The sequence below is a fragment of the Rhinopithecus bieti genome, unplaced genomic scaffold (assembly GCF_001698545.2).
Source record: "Rhinopithecus bieti isolate Rb0 unplaced genomic scaffold, ASM169854v2 scaffold_63, whole genome shotgun sequence".
Taxonomy (NCBI): Eukaryota; Metazoa; Chordata; class Mammalia; order Primates; family Cercopithecidae; genus Rhinopithecus; species Rhinopithecus bieti.
The window spans coordinates 158,887-180,187 of NW_016802972.1; the positions used below are offsets into that span (position 1 = coordinate 158,887).

At 49.0% G+C, this 21,301-nt stretch overlaps 2 protein-coding genes across 3 annotated transcripts in view; both read right to left on the bottom strand.

Annotated features, from left to right (window-relative positions):
• ITGAD (integrin subunit alpha D) overlaps positions 1-12,044 on the bottom strand; it is a 32,249-nt gene extending 20,205 nt beyond the window's left edge. The window contains 7 exon segments of the mRNA XM_017869148.1: positions 2,333-2,478; positions 3,789-3,919; positions 7,522-7,636; positions 7,756-7,826; positions 7,960-8,063; positions 11,059-11,164; positions 11,999-12,044. Coding sequence (XP_017724637.1) covers positions 2,333-2,478; positions 3,789-3,919; positions 7,522-7,636; positions 7,756-7,826; positions 7,960-8,063; positions 11,059-11,164; positions 11,999-12,029 — 704 coding nt within the window. The 5' untranslated portion in view covers positions 12,030-12,044.
• Positions 12,045-21,209: 9,165 nt separating this feature from the next.
• ITGAX (integrin subunit alpha X) overlaps positions 21,210-21,301 on the bottom strand; it is a 29,903-nt gene continuing 29,811 nt past the window's right edge. Inside the window, exon 31 of one of the 2 annotated variants that reach the window (XM_017869507.1) lies at positions 21,210-21,247. The gene's annotated coding sequence lies outside the window, so the exon portion shown is untranslated. Of the gene's footprint in view, positions 21,272-21,301 lie in introns of both variants that reach the window. The other variant, XM_017869424.1, reaches the window with a different exon arrangement.

Consider the following 21,301-nt stretch of genomic DNA (forward strand, 5'->3'; position numbering starts at 1 on the left):
ACCTAGCCTGTTAGTAGACACAGCCATTTCAAAGGAAAGCAGTATGGGAGGCCGAGGCAGGAGGATCTCTCGAGGGCCAGAGTTCAAGACCAGCCCAGGCAACACAGCAAGACCCCGTCTCTACAAAAAATGTTTTTAAAAATTAGCCAGATATGGTGGCATGCACCTGCGATCCCAACTCGGGAGGTTGAGTCAGGAGGAGGCTGCAGTGAGCCATGATCATGCCACTGCACCCCAGCCTGGGTAACAGAGTGAGACCTATCTCAAAAGAAAAAGGAAAACAAAAAATTGTGGACCTAGATGAGGTGGGGAAAAAACCCAAACAGGATGAAAATCGTTTCTGCCCTGAATGTGGCTATACAAAATAAGCCTGAATAAAGATGAGGATGGAAGTGGCATTGTGCTATGCGGCTGAGATTTATTGATTCACTTGCAAGTATCCCTTGATGTTACTGAAATACTATAGGGTGGTTGACTAGAGGGACTGTGGGTAATATAATACTTCTTTTTAAAAAAGTTTCCTTACTGTTATTGCCGTTTGGGTTTTGCTTTTTTTTTTTTTTTTCTGTAATAAAACTTCTTTTTAAAAAAAGAAGAAAAGAAAGAAAGGGAAGAAAAGAAGAAAGAGAAGGAAGAGGCTGAGCGTGGTGGCTCACACCTGTAATCCCAGCATTTGGGAGGCCAAGGCGGGCAGATCACTTGAGGTCAGGAGTTCAAGACCAGCCTGGCAAACATGGTGAAACCCCATCTCTACTAAAAATACAAACATTAGCCAGGCGTGGTGGTGCAGGCCTGTAGTCCCAGCTGCTCAGAGGCTGAGGCAGGAGAATTGCTTGAATTGAGAATACAAAAATTAGCCGGACATGGTGGTGTGCACTTGTAATCCCAGCTACTTGGGAAGCTGAGGCAGGAGAATCGCTTGAACCCAGGAGATGGAGGTTGCAGTGACCCAAGATTGTGCCATTGCACTCCAGCCTGGGCGACAGAGTGAGACTCTGTCTAAAAAAACAAAACAGAGAGAGAGAGAAGAAAGGAAGGAAGGGAGGGAAAGGAGGAAGGGAAGAAGGGAGGAAGGGAAGAAAGAAAGGAGGGAAGAAAGGAGGGAAGGAGAAAGGGAGGGAGGAAGGGAAGGGAAGGGAAGGTGAAGGGAAGGGAAGGGAAGGGAAGGGAAGGGAAGGGAAGGGAACGGAAGGGAACGGAAGGGAAGGGCCGGCGGCCAGGAGGTCCAATCCTTGGCTGAGTCCAGCCCTGAGATGGGCTTGGCTCTGGGGAGCGGAGGCTGCTGGGAAATTCCCTGCACTCTGGACTTGAGAGCATCACTGGAGTTGGTGAGAACCACTTGGTCACCTCTGCCTCATTCATTTTTTTTCCCAGGCCCCACCACTGGAAGAACTTTGAGGGGTGAGGTGGAGACTCCGGGAGGGGGACACTCCTGTGTTACTTTAATCTTACAGGACAGACAGAGGCATTCCTCTGGGTTGCTGAGTCACAAGGGGCCACCGTTCAAGGCAGAAGATCCTCCCAGAAGTAAAGATGGTGTGTTTGGCGGGAGCATCTCTTGCTTAAGCCAAATTCTAGCAGCACCCCATGGCCACTCCCAGGGGTGTGTGCAGGAAGCCAAGGATCCCCGACCTTCAGCCCAGCTCCTTCCCACAAGAACCACATGCCCTTCTTGGGGGCCCCGCCTCCTACATCATTTCAGGCATAGACAAGGCAGGCCCATGGTGAGTGCCTGAGTAGCACAGGGGTTACACAGGGGTGAGGGATGCAGGGCAGGAGGTGAGTAGGGAGAAAGGCACCAGGACCAGCTTGGGTGACAATTCCTGAGTCCCTGACTGCTCCATTCTCTGATAAAACCTCAGGCATTTATCTGACACCTCCTGTGTGCCCTGAGCTGAGCACCCCACACACATGATCTCAATCCTAAGCTGTGAGCTTATCCTCATCTGAGAGTCGCTGAGACTTAGAGCCCATCACTCCCAGGGTTACACCCAGAGTAGCTCGTGGGGAGCCAGGATGGAAGCCTGATGTATCTGAGCCAAAGCCCGGGCCTCTGGCTGCTGTGGGGTGGGGAGGGGTTCTGGGATCCAGGCTCTGCAGAACCAGGCAAAGAGGAGGCACAGCTGCAGAGGAGCCTAGTCCTATATCAGGGAGACCGGCAGTGAGGCAGCCAGGAGCACCCTGGGGGGAGGTTCTTCCTGCAGCCCTGACATGCCCCTTGGTAGCCCCTTTCCCCGGAGCCTCCCTCAGCCTCTGAGAAGAGCTGTGCTGACCCAGGGTTAGGAAGTGGGGGTGGCAGCCACATTAGCAGGCCGGGGTCGGGGGTGCTTACACCACTTGCAGGATGCCCGTGGCTGTGAACGTCAGGCCTTTCAGTTGGACGATGGGATCCACCAGGCTCTGCTGGCTCCAGCTGGTCCGGAATTGGGTGAAGGTGAAGTGGATCTTCAGGAGGTTTGAGTACTGCATCAGTGCAAACTGCAAAGCCCAGCGGGGAGGGCCCAGGGTTCAGTGCCTGTTACTATTGTTTATTTTAATTTTTTGTAGAGACAGGGTCTCTCAACCTCCTGGCCTCAAGTGATCCTCCTGCCTCAGCCTCCCAAGTAGCTGGAACTACAGGCACACGTCACCATGCCTGGCTTTGTTTTTTGTTTTGTTTTGTTTTGGTTTGGTTTTGGTAGAGACAAGGTCTCACTATATTGCCCAGGCCAGTCTCGAACTCCTGGCCTCAAGCAATCCTCCCACCTCAGCCTCCCAAAGTGCTGGGATTACAGGTGTGAGCCACCACACTAAGCCATATTGTTTTTAGTTTTAATAAACTTTATTTTGGAATTATTTTGGATTTACAAACCATTTCCCATGTGTTTTGAGGCCCTACAAATAATATACTGAAACCCAGAGAAGACAATTCATTGGCCCAAAAATACGAAATATAAACTGGAAAATCTAAATCAAATGATGTTTCCTTCACAGTTTACTAAAAATAACCTTGCCAACCACAATTATTTGCTACTCTTAGCTTAGAAAAAAATTTATCACACATTAAATCAATTTGTGTATTTCCTCAATTCTCAAGTATTTGTGGCTGGGCGTAGTGACTCATGCCTGTAATCCCAGCACTTTGAGAGGCCAAGGTGGGAGGACTATTTGAGCCAGGAGTTGGAGACCAGGTTGGGCAATATAGCAAGACCCCATCTCTACAAATACAAATTTTAACAAATTAGCCAGGCATGGTGGCATGCACCTGTAGTCCCAACTACTCGGGAGGCTGAGGCAAGAGGATCACTTGAGCCTGGGAGATCAAGCCTGCAGTGAGCGATGATTGCACCCCCACACTGCAGCCTGGATGACACAGCAAGACCCTGTTTAAAAAACAACAAATTGGGGGGTTTTGCACATACATAGACACTAGTTATTGGAAAATAAAATAATAAAAATATATCATTAGTTACATAGAAAATACAATAAATCATCAATCAGTTGGCTGAGTTATAGTCAGTCAAATTTCATAGCAAAATTATTTTTTAAACACTTTCAATGTTTTTAAACAGCAGAAACATTGTATTTCCTGTTGCTTTTGGATACATATTGAATGCCAAGGGGTGGCGCCTCCTAGGTCAGGGCTCAAGTTGGGCCTGCGCTGGGACCATAGCTTCATCCTCCACTCCAGCGCCATTGCATACGGCTCCATCCACGTCTGCCTCCTACTCCGTGTGTGTCGCGATCGCCTCTCCCCAGGCCAGCCTCCCCCATCCCCCAACCCCCAGCCCCAGGTGCCCAGTCTTCACCAGGGTGTCAGTGCTCTCAAACTGCTCCATGACAGCTTGGACAAAGCCCTTCATCTGGTTAAAGTCATTTTGGTTAATGCTTCCAGAGCCATCGATCAGGAAGACGATGTCCATCTCTTGATGTGGGCACTCTGTGGGGGAATGGGGAGGAATTGGAGACGCACTGTGGGGGCCCAGCCCTGTCCTGCAGCTCCTGCTCAACAGAGCCTGGGAGCTGTTCTTGGCATCCCCACCTGGTTTCCGACCCCTCCTTGGAGGAGGCCCCAATCTGCCACCCCAGCCCCCTGCTCCCTCCCTCCCACATGGCCTAGAAAGAGGGAGATGAGAACCCAGGGCCCAGGTGGGCTCCTCATTCATTTAATCAACAAATATTCATTAAACACAGATGCTAGGGGTGCCACAAGCATCATGGGTGAATGTTTAGCAAAGTGGTTCAGGGTACGTGTTCTGGAGCCAGTGTGCCTGGGCTAAACCCCAGCTCAGCCATGTGCTAATTGGTGAATTCAGGCACATTACTTAACTTCTCTGGACTTCAGTGTCCCTTTCTGTAAAATAAAGGTAATAGCAGTGGCTGCCACGTGGGATTACTGCAAGGGTAAAGCAACACGCACATGGATGCTGGAGACAAGTCCTGGCCCTCCGCCAGGGTCAGCCACTGGCACAATTCTCACCATGTGCCAGGCACCTTCGAGGCCTGTAGGATATGCCTGTAGGGATGCTGTGGGTGTGGGACAGGGATCCACCCCAGACCCAGCCCTAATCCCCGGTCAGATCAGAGATCCTCCTTTCCAGCTATGTGGAGTTGGCTCTGAGCTGAGTCCCTTCCCAGGAATCATGCTAGGCAGAGGGGAGCTCTTGCCCACAGGGACACCTCCTGAACCTGGAGGTAGCCTTTACCAATGACTGGTTCAGTGTCTGAAGGGCCAGCTGCACTCTGAGCCCCCCAGGCACTGGCTGAGGCCTCCGGTTTTTTCATTTTTTGTTTTTTTGAGGCAGAGTCTCACTGTCACCCAGGCTGGAGTATAGTGGTGTGATCACAGGTCAGTGCAGCCTCGACCTGGGAGGCTCAGGCAATTCTCCCACCTCAGCCTCCTGAGTAGCTGGTACTACAGGCGTGCACCGCCTTGCCTGGCTAATTTTTGTATATTTTTGTAGAGATGGAGTTTCGTCATGTTGCCCGGGCTGATCTCAAACTCCTGGGCTCTAATGATCCACCCACCTCGGCCTCCCAAAGCGCTGGGATGACAGACAAGCAACCCTGTGCTGGCCTTGGGCCTCTGTTATGATTGCATTGCGTCCACCCTTCATGCTCCCATGGAAGCGGCACCCAAGAACATTCCCAGTTGGGCGTGGTGGCTCACACCTGTAATCCTAGCACTTTGGGACGCTGAGGTGGGTGGATTACTTAAGGCCAGGAGTTCAAAACCAGCCTGGCCAACATGGTGAAACCCCATCTCTACTAAAACTACAAAAAAATTAGCCAGGCATGGTGGCGGGTGCCTGTAATCCTAGCTATTTGGGAGGCTGAGGCAGGAGAATCACTTGAACCCGGGAGGCAGAGGCTGCAGTGAGCCGAGAGTATGCCATTGCACTCCAGCCTGGGTGACAGAGTGAGACTCCATCACAAAAAAAAAAAAAAAAAAGGAACATTCCCAAGTGACCTCAGAGTCTGTAGCGTTTGCTCTGCAATCATGAGGACACATCATATGCATATAAACAAACAAGAATTTCCATACTGTCCCCAGGCTCATGGTGGGTGTGGCCTGTGTTCAGGGCCCAGTTGGTATCTCCACCAGCAGCCACATCCTGTGCTGCCCACAGGGCAGTGGGAGATCAGGCCATCAGAGCACTAAGGTGTGAGGCCCACACCGCAGGGCTGTGGTTTCTGTCCCCTGCCCACCACTGCAGAAAAAAAATGCCTTTTCCTCTTTCCCCTCCCCCACCCCACCTGCTCAACCACTTGGTGCTTCAAGGGTGCTGGGGAGAAACAGAAGGTCACTTCCCTTCCTGCTTCTTCAATCACCAGCAAATCTTGACATCCATGGGGCAGGCTGCGGATTCCCCAGAAGCTCCCCTTTTTTGCCCACATCTGGGCAGCCAACGTCTTACAGTGGTGCTTGTTTTTTCAGCTGCATCAAGAAACCACCCTCTCATCCTCTCTCAAGCCAGGTCTGTGGCAAATCCTCTCACAATGTCTCTTCTGTTTTCTTGGTCTTTTTATTGTATCCCCTGGGCTTCCACTAGCAGAAGCCTGGACGTGTCCTTTTGAAAAATGACCCCACCAATCAGGCAAGGATGGCTCAAGTTCTGGGCTCTGCCTCTTGCTATTGATGGGAACTTATCTATCTGAACCTTGGTTTTCTCATCTGTAAAATGGGAACGGGCCTGCCCACCACCCGGGATGTTGTGAGGATGCAATAAGGTGATTCCTACCATGTACTCAGCACTGCCTGGTACACAGGTGATGCTCAGTGGACCCTGGTCCCTTCCACTTGGACCCACACCCTCCTTGCCTGCACCAGGTTTATGCTCCAGTCCCATTTGCATCAGGCACCCCACCTCATGAGTTCCAGAGATGGCTGTGAGAAGACATTTACCCCTTGTTTTTAAGTGCCACCTCCCTAACCTGGCTTCACAGACATCTCAGGCTGGGCACGATCCTCCCAAGAGCCCTGGATGTGCCTTCCGCCTTCCCTCAGTCCCCTCCATAGACTCCACCCTCACCATTTGCTCTGGGAATGTTTCTGCTGCTGCTCTACCTTTGTCTAAAGGCCCAGCATGCCTGTCGTCATGACCTCTCTGGTCTGAAGCCCCACCCTCAGTGGGGCTCCTCTCTGCCCCCATCAGAACTTCCACTCCTCAGACTGGGCTTGAGGACTCATGCCTGTCATCCCAACACTTTGAGAGTCTGTGGCAGAGGATTATTTGAGCCCAGGAGTTCAAGATCAGCCTGGGCAACAGAGCAAGACTCCCATTTCTACAAAAACACAATGTTTTAAAATTAGCCAGGTGTGATGCATGTACCTGCAGTCCCAACTACTTGGTAGGCTAAGGGAGGAGGATCACTTGAGCCCAGGAGTTCGAGGCTGCAGTGAGCTATGATTGCACCACTGCACTCCAGCCTGGGCGACATAGCAAGACTCTGTCTCAAAAAAATTAATAGGGCGTGGTGGTGCATGCAGCCTGACAGGGACTCTGTTTTTTGTTTTTCTGAGATGGAGTTTTGCTCTTGTCACCCAGGCTGGAGTGCAATGGCACAATCTCGGCTCACTGCAACCTCTGCCTTCTGGGTTCAAGTGATTCTCCTGCCTCAGTCTCCCGAATGGCTGGGATTACAGGCACACACCACATCCAGGTTTTTTTTTTTTTTTTTTTTTTTTTTGTATTTTTAGTAGAGGGGTTTCACCACATTGGCCAGGCTGGTCTTGAACTCCTGACCTCAGGTGATCCTCCCACCTCAGCCTCATAAAGTGCTGGGATTACAGGCCTAAGCCACTGTGCCGGGCAGGGACCCTGTCTTATAAAGAAAAAAAATGTGAAGAAAAACCCTACAAAGAACTTCTACCCTGGAGCAGCAGGGCTCCTGCCTGAGCCGCCCTCCCCTCCTGGCTTCTCTCCTAGCCACACTTGGCCCTCCAGGGAGGGCACATGGGCCCAGACACAGGCCTCACGCCTGCTCACCCTCAGTGCCAGCATGTGCTCCACAGGGAACCGTGGCTTGCTGGGGACCTACCCGGCAGGGTGTCGGGGACTGTCTGGATGATCTCCCAGTGCGAGCCCAGCAGGAGGCAAGAACCCTTTGAGTACGAGTTCTCCCCACAGACTCTGTCCAGGGTCGGGCCACAGGCCTGGAGGCAGGAACCTGTGAGCCAGGAGCCCCTAGCACCCCCTCCTCCTACACCCCCAGCCCCAGCCTCCTGCCCTACAACCCCCCTCCCCACCACCGTGGCCCAAAGCACTCACTCACCAGGAGCCAGGAGCGGTTGGTGGAGGCTGCTAGGGTCAGGCCCAAGGACATGTTCACGGCCTCGGGGTGGACTGCGAGGGCAGACACGTGGGGTCTCACTCACAGCACACACTCATTTGCGGGGAGGGTCTGGACTGGAAGCTAAGCGGGGGCACAGTTGGGTCCAGGAGGGTTGAGGGGCCCAATTCCCAGGTGGTTACTCACTGTGCAGCGGGATGGGCTGGCACACACCAGTGGCAGCTGTGCAGTCATACAGCCATCCCATCTGGTTGGCCGCCACCACTTCCAGGGGTGCTCCCACCACGAGTCTGGAGACACAACTGTGGCCATGTCACTGTAGCCACAGGAGGGGTGGGAGCAGCGGGCACTGGGGGCGAGGAAGTGTCCCTCCATGGGGAAGTGAGACTTTGTGAGGGAAATCTGGCATTTGCCATTTGGCAGAATATTCAGAAATCAGGGCCCGAGTATAACCCACAGATGCCCAGGGGTCATGCTGGGGTTTATTTGGTTCTGAGTGTGCATACGCGTGTATGTGTGTATTTATGTTTAGAAATTTTTTTTTAACATTCACCAAAAAGAAAACTATTTAAAGACCAAAATGGCATTTCCCAATCATGGGTAAGTACATTGCGTTTCTGAGTTGCCATTATTTTGACTCACCCAAGAAATAAGATCATCTCAAGTTAATTGGAACGATTTCCTGAAGACACGCACTTTCAAAACAAATAGTTGATTCTGTAATTCATTGGACCAATTTAAATATTATATAAGCAATTTCAATTGGTAAAGCAGTGTACTAGGATCCATAACTATATCTAGACTTATGTAGAGTCCATGGTTTATTTGCAAAAATCCCTGAGTGGGAAAGTTTTTTAATTTCGGAAATGTTTTCTCACTACCCACAATCTCCTCACTCCGGTGAGAAAAACAGACAAATACTGGTGTATGTTAATGCGCCAAGCAAGGTTTCATTAAATGGCCATGTGAGGGCTCCTTCTAGGTGCCGCTCCTTTACAGAAAGCTACAATCCCTGTGTGTCATGATTCAGGGGATGCCTAAGGCTTTGTGAGGAAAATCTGAGCATTGGCTAAAGAGGCAGCAGTTTGGAACCTGCTGATACAAACAACGAGCAAACCTTTAGAGTAGCCCATCAACCCGCATGTTTTTCGAGACGGAGTTTCACTCTGTCGCCCAGGCTGGAGTGCAATGGCGTGATCTCGGCTCACTGCCACCTCCACCTCCCAGGTTCAAGCGAATCTCCTGTGTCAGTCACCCAGCTCACTGGGATTACAGGCATCACACCAGGCTAATTTTTGTATTTTTCAGTAGAGACAGGGTTTCACCATATTGGTCAGGCTGGTCTCGAACTCTTGACCTTAGGTGATCCACCCACCTCAGCCTCCCAAAATGCTAGGATTATAGGCATGAGTCACCACACTCAGCCAATGTATTCTTTTTTTAAAATGTGGCCTGAAAAACTGATAGTGACAGAAGTCTGACCACTGGTTCTCTGGGTTTGTTGGGTAATGAGAAGGGGTCCATGGCAGCTCTGTGCCTGTGGGATTTTACACAGGAGCAGCTGACCTAGGTGGGGCTCACCCAGGCACAAACATGTGTATCCCTCATCAAGTTGGGTCTTTCGGATTCGTGCACTTCAGTTGGCCACATTTCGCAATAAATAAAAACAAAACCCTGGTGCCTGGCGCTTGCTTCCATCCCCCCAGACTGCTGGTCATGTGAGGAAGGGAGAGGGATGCGCAACTGGAGCTCGGTAACCTCTCCCAGCTCCTTGTGACCAGCTGAGCCTTCCTGTCCACTGGGGCTCACTGCCAGCACCACTTCCTCCATGGAGCCCTCCTGTGTCTGCTCTCTCCCTGTCTGCGCCCCCAGACCTTGGTGACACCTATGTCACACTGTGACTGGAACTCTCTGGGGCAGGAGAATGTGAGCTCCTGGAAGCGGGGGCAGGCTCATCATTTGTGAGTCCCAATTCGAAAGAAAAATGTGGGGTCTCTTGGGCTTGAGGGGCTCTTACCTTTCTTCTGCTCTCTCCCTCAATCTGTCCTGGGGATTTTTTATTTGCTATGCAGTGTCCCACTCCCTCAGGGTACTCCCAGGGTGAGCGCACCTAACTGACTTTACCCAGCTCATGCCAGGGGTGGAAGGTGACAGTGGTCATTGTTCCCATGTGGGTGGGGGAGCCAGCAGCTGATGCCCCTTCCCTAGGAGGTGGGGCTGCTGCTGAGCTAAGGCTCCAAACCTCCAGTGCGTCTCCCTTCTCCCATAATTCTTTTTTTTATTTTGGCAGAGTCTCACCCTGTCACCCAGACTGGAGTAAAGTGGCACGATCTCGGCTCGCTGCAACCTCCACCTCCCAGGTTCAAGCAATTCTCCTGTCTCAGCCTCCTAAGTATCTGGGATTACAGGTGCCTGCCACCATGCCCAGCTAATTTTTTTTTTTTTTTTTTTTTTTTTTTTTTTTGCATTTTTAGTAGAGACAGGGTTTTGCTGTGTTGGCCAAATTGGTCTCAAACTCCTGACCTCAGATGATGTGCCTGCCTCGGCCTCCCAAAATGTTGGGATTATAGGCGTGAGCCATGGTGCCCAGCCCTGCCATCATTCTTTACTTACAAAACACAAATGCACAGATAAAATCATTAAGAATTGGCAAGGCAGAGTGGCTCACACCTGTAATCCCAGCACTTTGGGAGGCCAAGGCAGGAGGACTGCTTGAGCCCAGGAGTTTAGCCAGTCTGGACAATATAGCAAGACTCCATCTCTATAAAAAGCAAAACAAAACAAAACAAAAAACAGGCATGATGGCATGCACCTGTGGTCCCAGCTATTCAGGAGGCTGAGGTGAGAGGATCACTTTGCCCGGGAGTTTGAGGCTGCAGTAAGCTGTGACTGCACCACTGCACTCCAGCTTGGGCAACAGAGCTGGAGTAAAAATAAAAATAAAAATCATCAGGAATTTCAAGAGGTTAAGGGCAGAACATTAAACTCCAAACTTAATGAGTGTAGGCCCTGTGTGACTGCACTGGCCCCCAAGAAGTGGGCCCTGCCTGGAAGGCAGGTTCAAGGCCTCCCTCCTGAGATAAGGTGGGGTCTCGTCTAGAGTTTTGTGGCCCTTCCTGGAATTGAGAATAATACATGCTGGTATCAGGGCCTCTAAGGAGCCAAGGAAAGACTTCTTACCCCTGCTGACCTTCCTCCAGGACGCCTCCCTGGGGTAACCCGTGTGTACCCATCCACAGGACATGATGCAGTGGAGGTTGGGGAAGGAGGGTGAGTGGGGCCTACCGAGATCCACCAAACTGCACCACGCTCTGCCCAAAGCCGCCTGCATCCTCCTGGAAGATGGTGGGCTCCTCCACATCCAGGTTGAATCCATGAAAAGAAGCCAGGACTGAGGAATATTTGGTGGGGGTGGGAAGGAGTGGGAGTTAAAGAAGCCCCAATCCCTCGGACCTCCCAGCCTCTTTTTTTTTTTTTGAGATGAAGTCTCGCTGTGTTGCCCAGGCTGGAGTGTAGTGGCACAATCTCGGCTAACTGCAACCTCCATCTCCTGGGTTCAAGCGATTCTCCTGCCTCAGCTTCCCAAGTAGCTGGGATTACAAGTGTATGCCACCATGCCCTGCTAATTTTTGTATTTTTGGTAAAGACGGGGTTTCACCATATTGGCCAGGCTGGTCACAAACTCCTGACCTCAGGGGATCTGCCCATCTCCCTCCCAAAGTGCCTCCCAAAGTGCTGGGATTATAGGCGTGAGCCAGTGCACCTGGCCAAGCCTGATTTTTGATGGCACATGAATGTGGCTGTGATGCAGTTTTCAGCAGGGGGACTCTTTCCTACATGGAGTCAGGACTTGGGGAAACAGGCCCAGGGAGATGATGTCCAACCTTTCCCCCTCCCTGGTGGCTTCTGTGGCCTTCCATTCCCGGGGGAGCCTGGGGAGACCTCTCTCACCCACACCAGGGACCCCATCAGCGGGAGCGGGGAAGCCTGGGACAACATAGCCAGCTGGAGAGGTAGCTTAGTCACCACATGAGCACAGACCCTGAGCCCCTCTTCGTTCAGGTCACACTCTCCTGACTCTGGGCCACTCGCACACGAAGCACTCCCCTGCCTCAGCTCCTCATGAGAGTGGTGGGAGCCGTCCACCAGCCCCTAGCCTGCCCTCCCAGATGGAGTCCCCTCAGAATCCCTCCAAGCTTCTCCCCAGCCCCCTGGCCCCAGTCACCACTCAGAAGCAGCATGGTGCTGAAGGTCATCCCTGAGCAGCGCGTCGAGGGGAACTGGAAGGTTGGGGACACAGCACAGAAGGTGCTCACCCTCCCAGGGGTTAGTTGAAATAATGATTCAGGGCCTCCACACAGCAGGAGGAGGGGCACAGTGGGTAGGAGGGCCCTGGCTAATTAAGGAACAGAAGTGGGGGCAGGGGCCAACGACACCCTGGGGAAAAACCCTCATGCTGTCCCCCTCCACCACCTGCAGGGACCTGGCTTCCTTCTCCCAGAAGACCACCTGTCTCCAGGCCTCAGGAGCCAGTTGGTATCCAGGGAGCCCCATAGCTCTCTGACGTCCCACAGGAGTGGAAGGGCAGGAAGCAGAACAGCGGTAGAGACCTCCACATGTGCATGTGAGCCTGGAGAGAGGCAGGGAGAAGGGGAGCTAGGCCAGGGTGTGATTTCAAAAAGCAGAACCCATCCAGAGGAGAATGGACACCCAAAATAACAAAGTCATGCCATGGGCTACTACTCAGCAAGAAACAAGATCAAACTACAGACCAGATGCCGCCGCTCATGCCTGTGGTCCCAGAGCTTTGGTGAGGCCAAGGCAGGTGGATTGCTTGAGGTCAACAGTTCGAGACCAGCCTGGGCAACATAGCCAGACCCTGTCTTTACAATAAATAAATAAATAACAAAAACAAACTACAGTTCTGTACAACAACACAGGTTAACTCAATTTTATCTTAAGTAAAAGAAACCAGACACCAGAATGCCTAATGTCTGGCTCCTTTCATATACGAGTTAGAGAATGGGCAAAATTCATCTACGAACATGGAGATCAGAAGAGTGGTTGCCTACGGTGGGGCAGAGAGGAAACTTTTTCTTTCTTTTTTTTTTTGACAAGTTTTGCTGTGTCACCCACGCTGGGATGTGGTGGCATGATCAGGGCTCACTGTAGCCTCAAATTCCCAGACTCAAGCAATTCTCCCACCTCAGCCTCCCAGTCATGGGATTACAGATGCACACCACCATGCACAGCTAGTTTTTTTTCTTTTTTGTAGAGATGAGATCTCACTAGGTTGCCCATGCTGATCTTGAGCTCCTGGAGTCAAGCAGTTCTCCCCACTCCTCCTCCCAAAGTACTGGGATTACAGGTGTGAACCACCACATTCAGCCAGGAGCCTTTAGCATGTGTTAAATTTAGCATTTAACACAGTATTTTAACATTTATACAGGGGTTGGGAAGAAGATAAATGAGTGGTTGTTATTTATTTTCTGTGATTTTCTGTATGTTTGAAATATTCCATTATTAAACATAAATGTTCCTTTAAATGTTCCTTTAAAATGTGGAAAAAAAAAAAAAGTTCTGTATATAAAAGGCACAGTGGGTCACACCTGTAATCCCAGCACTTTGGGAGGCCGAAGTGGATGGATCATCTGAGGTCAGGAGTTTGAGACCAGCTCTGGCCAATATGGTGAAATCCTGTCTCTACTAAAAATACAAAAATTAGCTGGGCATGGTGGTGCACGCCTGTAATCCCAGCTACTCAGGAGGCTGAGGCAGGAGAATTGCTTTAACCCGGGAGGTGGAGGTTGCAGTGAGTCAAGATTGTGCCATTGCACACCAGCCTGGGCGACAGAGCAAGACTGTCTCAATAAATAAAAAATTTTAAAAAGCCTAGGAATATACTTTGAAGGTTAAAATATGACAAGATCCCTACCTATAACATAAATTATTTTGTGTATATACGTGACAGTTTTTTAAAACATTTGACTGGGCAGAGTGGCTCATGTCTGTAATTCCAGCAGTTTGGGAGGCTGAGACAGGTGGATAGCTTGAGCTCAGGAGTCCGGGACCAGCCTGGCCAACATGGTGAAACCCCATCTCTACTAAAAATACAAAGATTAACCAGGCATGGTGGTGCACGCCTGAAATCCCAGCTCTTCAGGAAGCTGAGGCAGGAGAATCGCCTGAACCCAGGAGGCGGAGGTTGCAATGAGTCAAGATCACGCCACTGCATTCCAGCCTGGGCAACAGAGCAAGACTCTGTCTCAAAAACAAAACAAAATGAGACAAACAAAATATTTAAAATGTAACTAAATATCAAGTGCAAATAATATGAAACAGTTTTCTGTAAAAAAATTTTACATCAATTTACTTGAGAGCTGACATGTAATGGACAGAAGAAATTAATTGTGATGCATTAATGATGCCCCTGTGGGAAACCAGGCTGGGGGGTGTGATTGCTAACTTTGAGGCTGACTTATCTACTGCCTTACAAAGACTGCCAAGGCAAAGTGGAGCAGCAACTTTCTCCCTCTTGTGCTGAGGGATTTGTAGCCAGCAGTACCCCGTCATCAGTTCTGTGGATCTGTGAACTTCTCCCTGTATTTGGAACCACAAAATAATTTGTTGATGATTCTTCATAATTCAAAAATTTAAAGATCTATTCATTTTCTCCATCTTCACTGCATCTCATCTTTTACACGTTTCTATATCCCCTTTAATTTTGGACTTCCTTCTGTAAGCAGTGTTTGAAACTCACAATTTGCTGATATCAGCAACTGTAAAATTCTCCAACTTCGCCTAATTCGTATTATCGCTTGTCTCAGCAAAATTTTTTGTTTTCCACTCATTTTTGGAGAGCAGTGATAAGGGCAAACTGCAGTAAGATAGTCAAATGCTCACAATCACCGCATGCCACCGGGAAATCATCTTTCTCCCAGGCCTGGAGCGGGAGCTGCCAAGGCTCGGAGTCCACAGCAGCTAAAGGTGATGCCCCCAAATTCAGTGCATCCTCTGGGGACTTGATGGCAGCTCCACCCTTAAAAGGACCACCAGCTCTCAGTAAATTTTTAATTAATTAATTAATTAATTAATTTTTATTTTGAAATGGAGTCCTGCTCTATCACCCAGGCTGGAGAGCAGTAGCGCAACCTCGTTTCACTGCAACCTCCGCCTCCCGGGTTCAAGCGATTCTCCTGTCTCAGCCTGCCGAGTAGCTGGGATTACAGGCACATACTACCACGTCCAGCTAATTTTTGTATTTTTAGTAGAGACGCGGTTTTGCCATATTGGCCAGGCTGGTCTCGAACTCCTGACCATACATGATCCACCTGCCTTGACCTCCCAAAGTACTGGATTACAGGAGTGAGCCACCATGCCCGTCTTCTCTCAGTACGTTTTTAAAAGTTACACGTAGATAAATAGGAAAACAACAAATTTATGTAATTGTTTTCAAATCAGTGTGAAGGAGAATATTTTTGCAACCTTTCTCCAGAATGAACTGTGTCTGCCTGGAGTGCACAACTCCATCTCCCCATGCCTTAGAGGCCACAGCCAGGATTCGGTTTTTTTTCTCCTGGTCTTCCCCTCCTCCCAGGAAATTTGGCTTTATTCTTCACATGCATTCATAATTCTCTCTCCAAATCACTTTATCCCCTGCATGAGAAAATACATCCATAGTAATGTATTCAGGTTGCCTGTTTCCAATTCTCCCCTTTTCCATTTGGGGTATGGATTAGATACCCTGGAATATTTGCATTGAATTTTACCTATTCATCTACTTTGATCATCACAATGATCACTGAGGGAAGCCAGGCTGTCAACAGACACATCTAAAATACAAAGTTGATAAGAAGGATAGAGTTTGCAAACGAAAGTAATTAAATGCATTAGTCTAAAGCAGAGAAAAAAAAAACCCTAGCCAATAGTTCATCAGATAGAAAAGGTTTTTCTTGATGGAAAGATATCATGAAACTGACAGTTAAAGTAGAATTAATTTTTGTTGTTGTTGTTGTTACGAGACAGAGTCTCGCACTGTTACCCAAGCTAGAGGGCAGTGACATGACCATAGCTCACTGCAGCCTCGAACTCCTGGCCTCAAGTGATCCTCCCACCTCTGGTTTCTTCTTCTTGTTGTTTTTTTTGTTTGTTTGTTTGTTTGTTTTCTACAGATGGAGTCTCATTATGTTGCTCAGGCTGATCTCAAATTCTTGGGTTCAAGCAATCCTCTGGCCTCCCAAAGTACTGGAATTACAGGTATGAACCACCACACCTGGAGCCACTGCATCTGGCCTCGAAATTAATTTTTTTTTTTTTTTTTTTTGAGATGGCATCTCACTCTGTCACCCAGGCTGGAGTGCAGTGGTGCATTCTCAGCTCACTGCAACCTCGGCCTTCCAGGTTCAAGCAGTACTCTTGCCTCAGCCTCCTGAGTAGCTGGGATTACAGGTGCATGCCACCCATGTCTGGCTAATTTTTTTTGTATTATTAGTTGATATAGGTTGGTCTGCAACTCCTGATGTCAGGTGATTCGCCCTCCTCAGCCTCCCAAAGTGTGGGATTACAGGCATGAGCCACCACGCCAGACCCAGAATTAATTTTTATGTCATCAGGTATAAAACCCTTGTCCAGAGGGCATAAATACAGACGTTGACTTCAAATTCTTGGTCATGTCACACTATATACTATCCTGAAGATTTTCAGTAGATCCTTTTACTTATCTGTTCACACTTGTTTTGTGCATTTCTTCATCATGCTGAATTCCTGACAGGTTTGTATAAACCATGTTGTGTGGAGATAGCTTTTTCCCTCTGAGCTGATAAAGTTTATAAAAAGTACACATTCACTCAGGCTAGAAACAAAATCATGACTAACTTGGATTCTGTATGTACGCTTCTCTTGAGAATCAGTTTGGCCACTTTGCCCCACTCACCCATGGGTGGGCTAACAGGCACAGATGAACAGGGGCCAGCAGAAAACACCCATGACCAGCAGGCACTTGGCATCCAATCTAGTTAATGTATTTCTTTCTTTTCACTCAGTTATCCTAAAACCACCAGCCCACGCTCCTTGCTGCAAAAATTGCCAGGTCATGAGTTAAGTCATAAAAAGTTGGATGCTCAACTTTTTTCTGGCTTTATAGATGTGTGTTTTGCAGACATACAACATTAAAGACAATTTAGCTAGGCTGGGCATGGTGGCTCATGCCTGTAATCCCAGCACTTGGGGAGGCAGAAGCAGGAGGATCACTTTAGGGCAGGAGTTCAAGACCAGCCTGGGCAACACAGCGAGACACCATCTCTACAATTTTTTTTATTTTTTATTTTTTATTTTTTGAGACAGAGTCTCACTCTGTCGCTCAGGCTGGAGTGCAATGGTGCAATCTTGGCTCACTGCAGCCTCTGCCACCCGGGTTCCAGCAATTCTTCTGCCTGTAGCTGGAATTACAGGCACGTGCCACCATGCCCAGTTATTTTTTGTATTTTTAGTACAGACGCGATTTCACCATGTTGGCAAGGCTGGTCTCAAACTCCTGACCTCAGGTGATCCACCTGCCTCAACCTCCCAAAGTGCTAGGATTACAAGCATGAGCCACCGTGCTTGGCAAAATCTTTTAAAAATTAGCCAGGCATGGTGGCACACACCTTTAGTCCCAGAAGCTCGGAAGGCTGAAGCAAGAGGATCACTTGAGCCCAGAAAATCAAGGCTGCAGTGAGCTCTGATTGTGCCACTGCACTCCAGCCTGCGCAACAGAGCAAGATTCTGTCTCAAAAAAAAAATTACCATATGATTTAGCAATTCCACTTCTGGGTGCATACCCAAGAGAATTGAAAGCATGGTCTTGAAGAGATATTTGTGCACCCATGTTCACAGTGCATCATTCACAAGAGCCAAAAAAGCAACCCAAATGCCCATTGATGGGCGAATGGATAAACAAAATGCGGTATACACACAATGGAATATTATTCAGCCTTCAAAAGGAGGGGAATTCTGACACATGCTACCACGTGGGTGAACCTTAAGGACATTATGCTAAGCAAAATATGCCAGTTGCAAAAAGACCAACACTGTATGAGTCTATTTCTATGACATGCCAAAGCAGTCAGATTCATAGAGATAGAAAGAATTGTGGTTGCCAGGAGTTAGGGAGAGGGGAGAATTGGGAGTTGTTTAATGGGTATAAAGTTTCAGTTTTATAAGACAGAAAGAGTTCTTGAGATTGGCTATACTTAAAAATGGTTAAGATGGTAAATTTTGTGTTATGTATATTTTATCACAATTAAATTTTTTTAAGTTCCAAGTAGCGATCTTTCTCTTTGACATTAATATGAAAAGCAATCTCCTACTTGCCTATTTCTCCATACAACACTGAAAAGATGAATAGGCAATGGCCATGATTTGATCCTGTTCACCATTTTCCCTCCTTTCTTAAGCACTGAGTCAAGGGTGAGAGGCATCCTGTGAACTGCCGTGTGCTCTGTGAATACCGCCCTGCAAGCATCAGCCTCTTTAGCCTGAGTGCACCATAAGTAGTTAGCCCATCCTACTGATGCAGGGCAGGCAAGCTCCAAAATTGGGGCTTAGCCAGGGAGGGTTCTTAGCTTTACTCAGGAAAGAACTGAAGAGTTGAGCCTGTGGTGGAAGAAAGCAGGTTTATTGAAGCAGCAGTGGCAGCAAGGTGGCTGTTCCTTGCAGAGCAGGATGACCCACAGGCAGTGAGCCCACAGTAGCAGCCAGTGGACTGCTGGCTAACTGTACTTATACTGACTTTTAATTACATGCAAATTAAGGGGTGAGTTATTCAGAACTTTCTGAAAAAAGAGTGGGGAGTTTCCAGAACCATATGAGGTAACTTGCTGACCATTGCTATGGTGTGTTACAACGGCATTTGTAAACTGTCATGGCACCGGTGGGAGTGTCTTTATGCTAGTGCAACACAATAGCCAACCCTGAAAATCCAAATGTAATAAATGTACACAATAACACACAAAGGAAGAATATCAGAAAATAACATCTCGTCGGCCAAGTGTAGTGGCTCACACCTCTAATCCCAGAACTTTCAGAGGCCGAGGCGGGCGGATGATGAGGTGAGGAGTTCGAGACCAGCCTGGCCAACATGGTGAAACTCCATTTCTACTGAAAATACAAAAATCAGATTTTTCATTTTCAGTAGATTTGGTGGTGCATGCCTGTAATCCCAGCTATTCCAGAGGCTGAGGCAGGAGAATCGCTTGAACTTGAACCTGGGAGGCGGAGGTTGCAGTGAGCCAAGATCATGCCACTGTACTCCAGCCTGGGTGACAGAGCGAGACACTGTCTCAAAAGTAAATAAATAAATAAAAATGGGCATGGTGGCGCACCCCTGTACTCCCAGCTACTTGGGAGGCTGAGGCAAGGGGATCACTTGAACCCGGGAGACAGAAGTTGCGGTGAGCTGAGATCATACCACTGCACTCCAGCCTGGGCGACAGAGTGAGACTGTCTCAAAAAATAATAATAATGAAATAAGATAGAAAACAACAACTTGTTGCCTGAACTTAGACAAGCGCCCACTGGAGTCCCTGGAGTCCATGTGCCACACCATTATTAAGGCTGCAACACTAATTCTGTGCAAATCACCAGTTTCAAATGTTTGAAATGTATGGGCTTCTTGCTCTTTTTATCTAAAACCTATCACTTAGAAGACCATCACTGACCACCAGTGGTTCATGGAACACATTTTGAGAAATACCACTCTAGGGTCAATTTTTTTTTTTTTTTTTGAGACATGATCTTGCTCTGTTGCCCAGGCTGGAGTGCGGTGGTCCAATCACAGCTCACTGTATCCTCAACTTCCCAGGCTCAAGTGATCCTCCTGCTTCAACCTACCAAGTAGCTGGGACTACAGGCACATGCCACCATGCCTGGGTAATTTTTAAATTTTTTTGTAGAGACAAGGTTTCAATATGTTGCCCAGGGTGGTCTCAAATTTCTGAGCACAACCCTCCTGCCTCGGCCTCCCAAAGTGCTGGGATTACAGGCATGAGCCACTGTGCCCAACCGCTAGGGCTGAATTCTTAGAAAGTCTCATCATCTGACTCCCTATCTGGGGAAACTGCGTAATAGTCGTCCTGGGGACTCAAAAGCTACAAAATCCACAGGGATTTTGGACCGTCTGCTGATGTATAGGACAGAGATTTTTGGCTGGAGGTAAACAGCCACTTTCCACCTTCCCTTTAAATCACTCAACTGCCTCCCTTCTGTTTTTCTAATTGAAACATCCACATGGCCCGGGTCCCTTGCTGGTGACAGCTGCAAGTGGCATCATGCCGAGGTCAGGAATCGCTTGTCCTGTGTGCCCCCAGCTCAGTGCCAAGAACCATGATGAACTTTATGCCAGGATGGTGGCATAATAGCCAGAATGACCTTACTGTGGGCAGCAGCTCTCAATGTGGGACCCCAAAGTGCTCTTCAATCACTCACTAAATGCAGACAGTGTGCCCTTCAGCATATCCTAGGACTTGCAGGAAACGCTTGTGAGTATTGGTCACTCCAGAGACCTTTCTAGGTGGAAGAGTAGCCACTGGGGGGTTGTCCCTTTTCTATTCTATGCCCCTCCACCCGACAGCTCCACCAGCACCAGCCCTGAGAGTGGAGTGAGCAGATTAAGAGGTCAGGTTACTTCCAAGAGGGATATTCACAACCCTACTCTGGTTAACTTCTTGTCCTGCCCCGCTGGTCAGGGTCCACCATGGTAAAGGGACCCCATAGGTCATCCTTCAGGACTCACATCCACAGAAGGCTGTTTTTTTAGACCTTTGACATATATCCCAAGAGCGGTAGATGCGTCTTTTTGTGTATGTTTTAATTTATTAACACAAACATTTAAAGTATACTTTAAAAAAAATCATGTTGTGCCATTTCTTCAGTTACTATATTCGTAACCTCAAAAAATAGAAGTGGTTGGGTCTCTTCCGCCCCTGGGGCTGGGTGAGCTGCAGCTGCACCGGGGCCATGTCCCTCCCTAGAGGGCGCTCCTCCCTCCCAGCCAGCCATGCTGCCCCACGCCGGAGGCCAGCTCTGCAGAACCCAGCGTGCAGACATCTCACTCCCAATTCAGCCTGGGAAATCGGAACTGAGAGCTCCACGATGAAGCCATGAGCTGATGCTGACATGACACTAATTCACTGGAAATGAGGGTGATAGGGGACACAGAGCCTCTCATGCTGCACGCCCTGAAGCCCACCCTCTGGGATGGAAGGGGACTTCTCACACGAAGCTGGAGAGTTCAGACATTGTCCTGAGGGTAATGGGGGAGCCGTTGAAGACAGGTGGGGATGAGCAGCGGGTTCAGAACTGTATTTTAGAAAGATGAGGCCGGGCGAGGTGGCGGGCGCCTGTAGTCCCAGCTACTCAGGAGGCTGAGACAACAGAATTACTTGAACCCAGGAGGTGGAGGTTGCAGTGAGCTGAGATTGCGCCATTGCACTCCAGCCTGGGCGACAGAAAGAGACTCCGTCTCAAAAAAAAAAAGAAAGAAAAGAAAAGA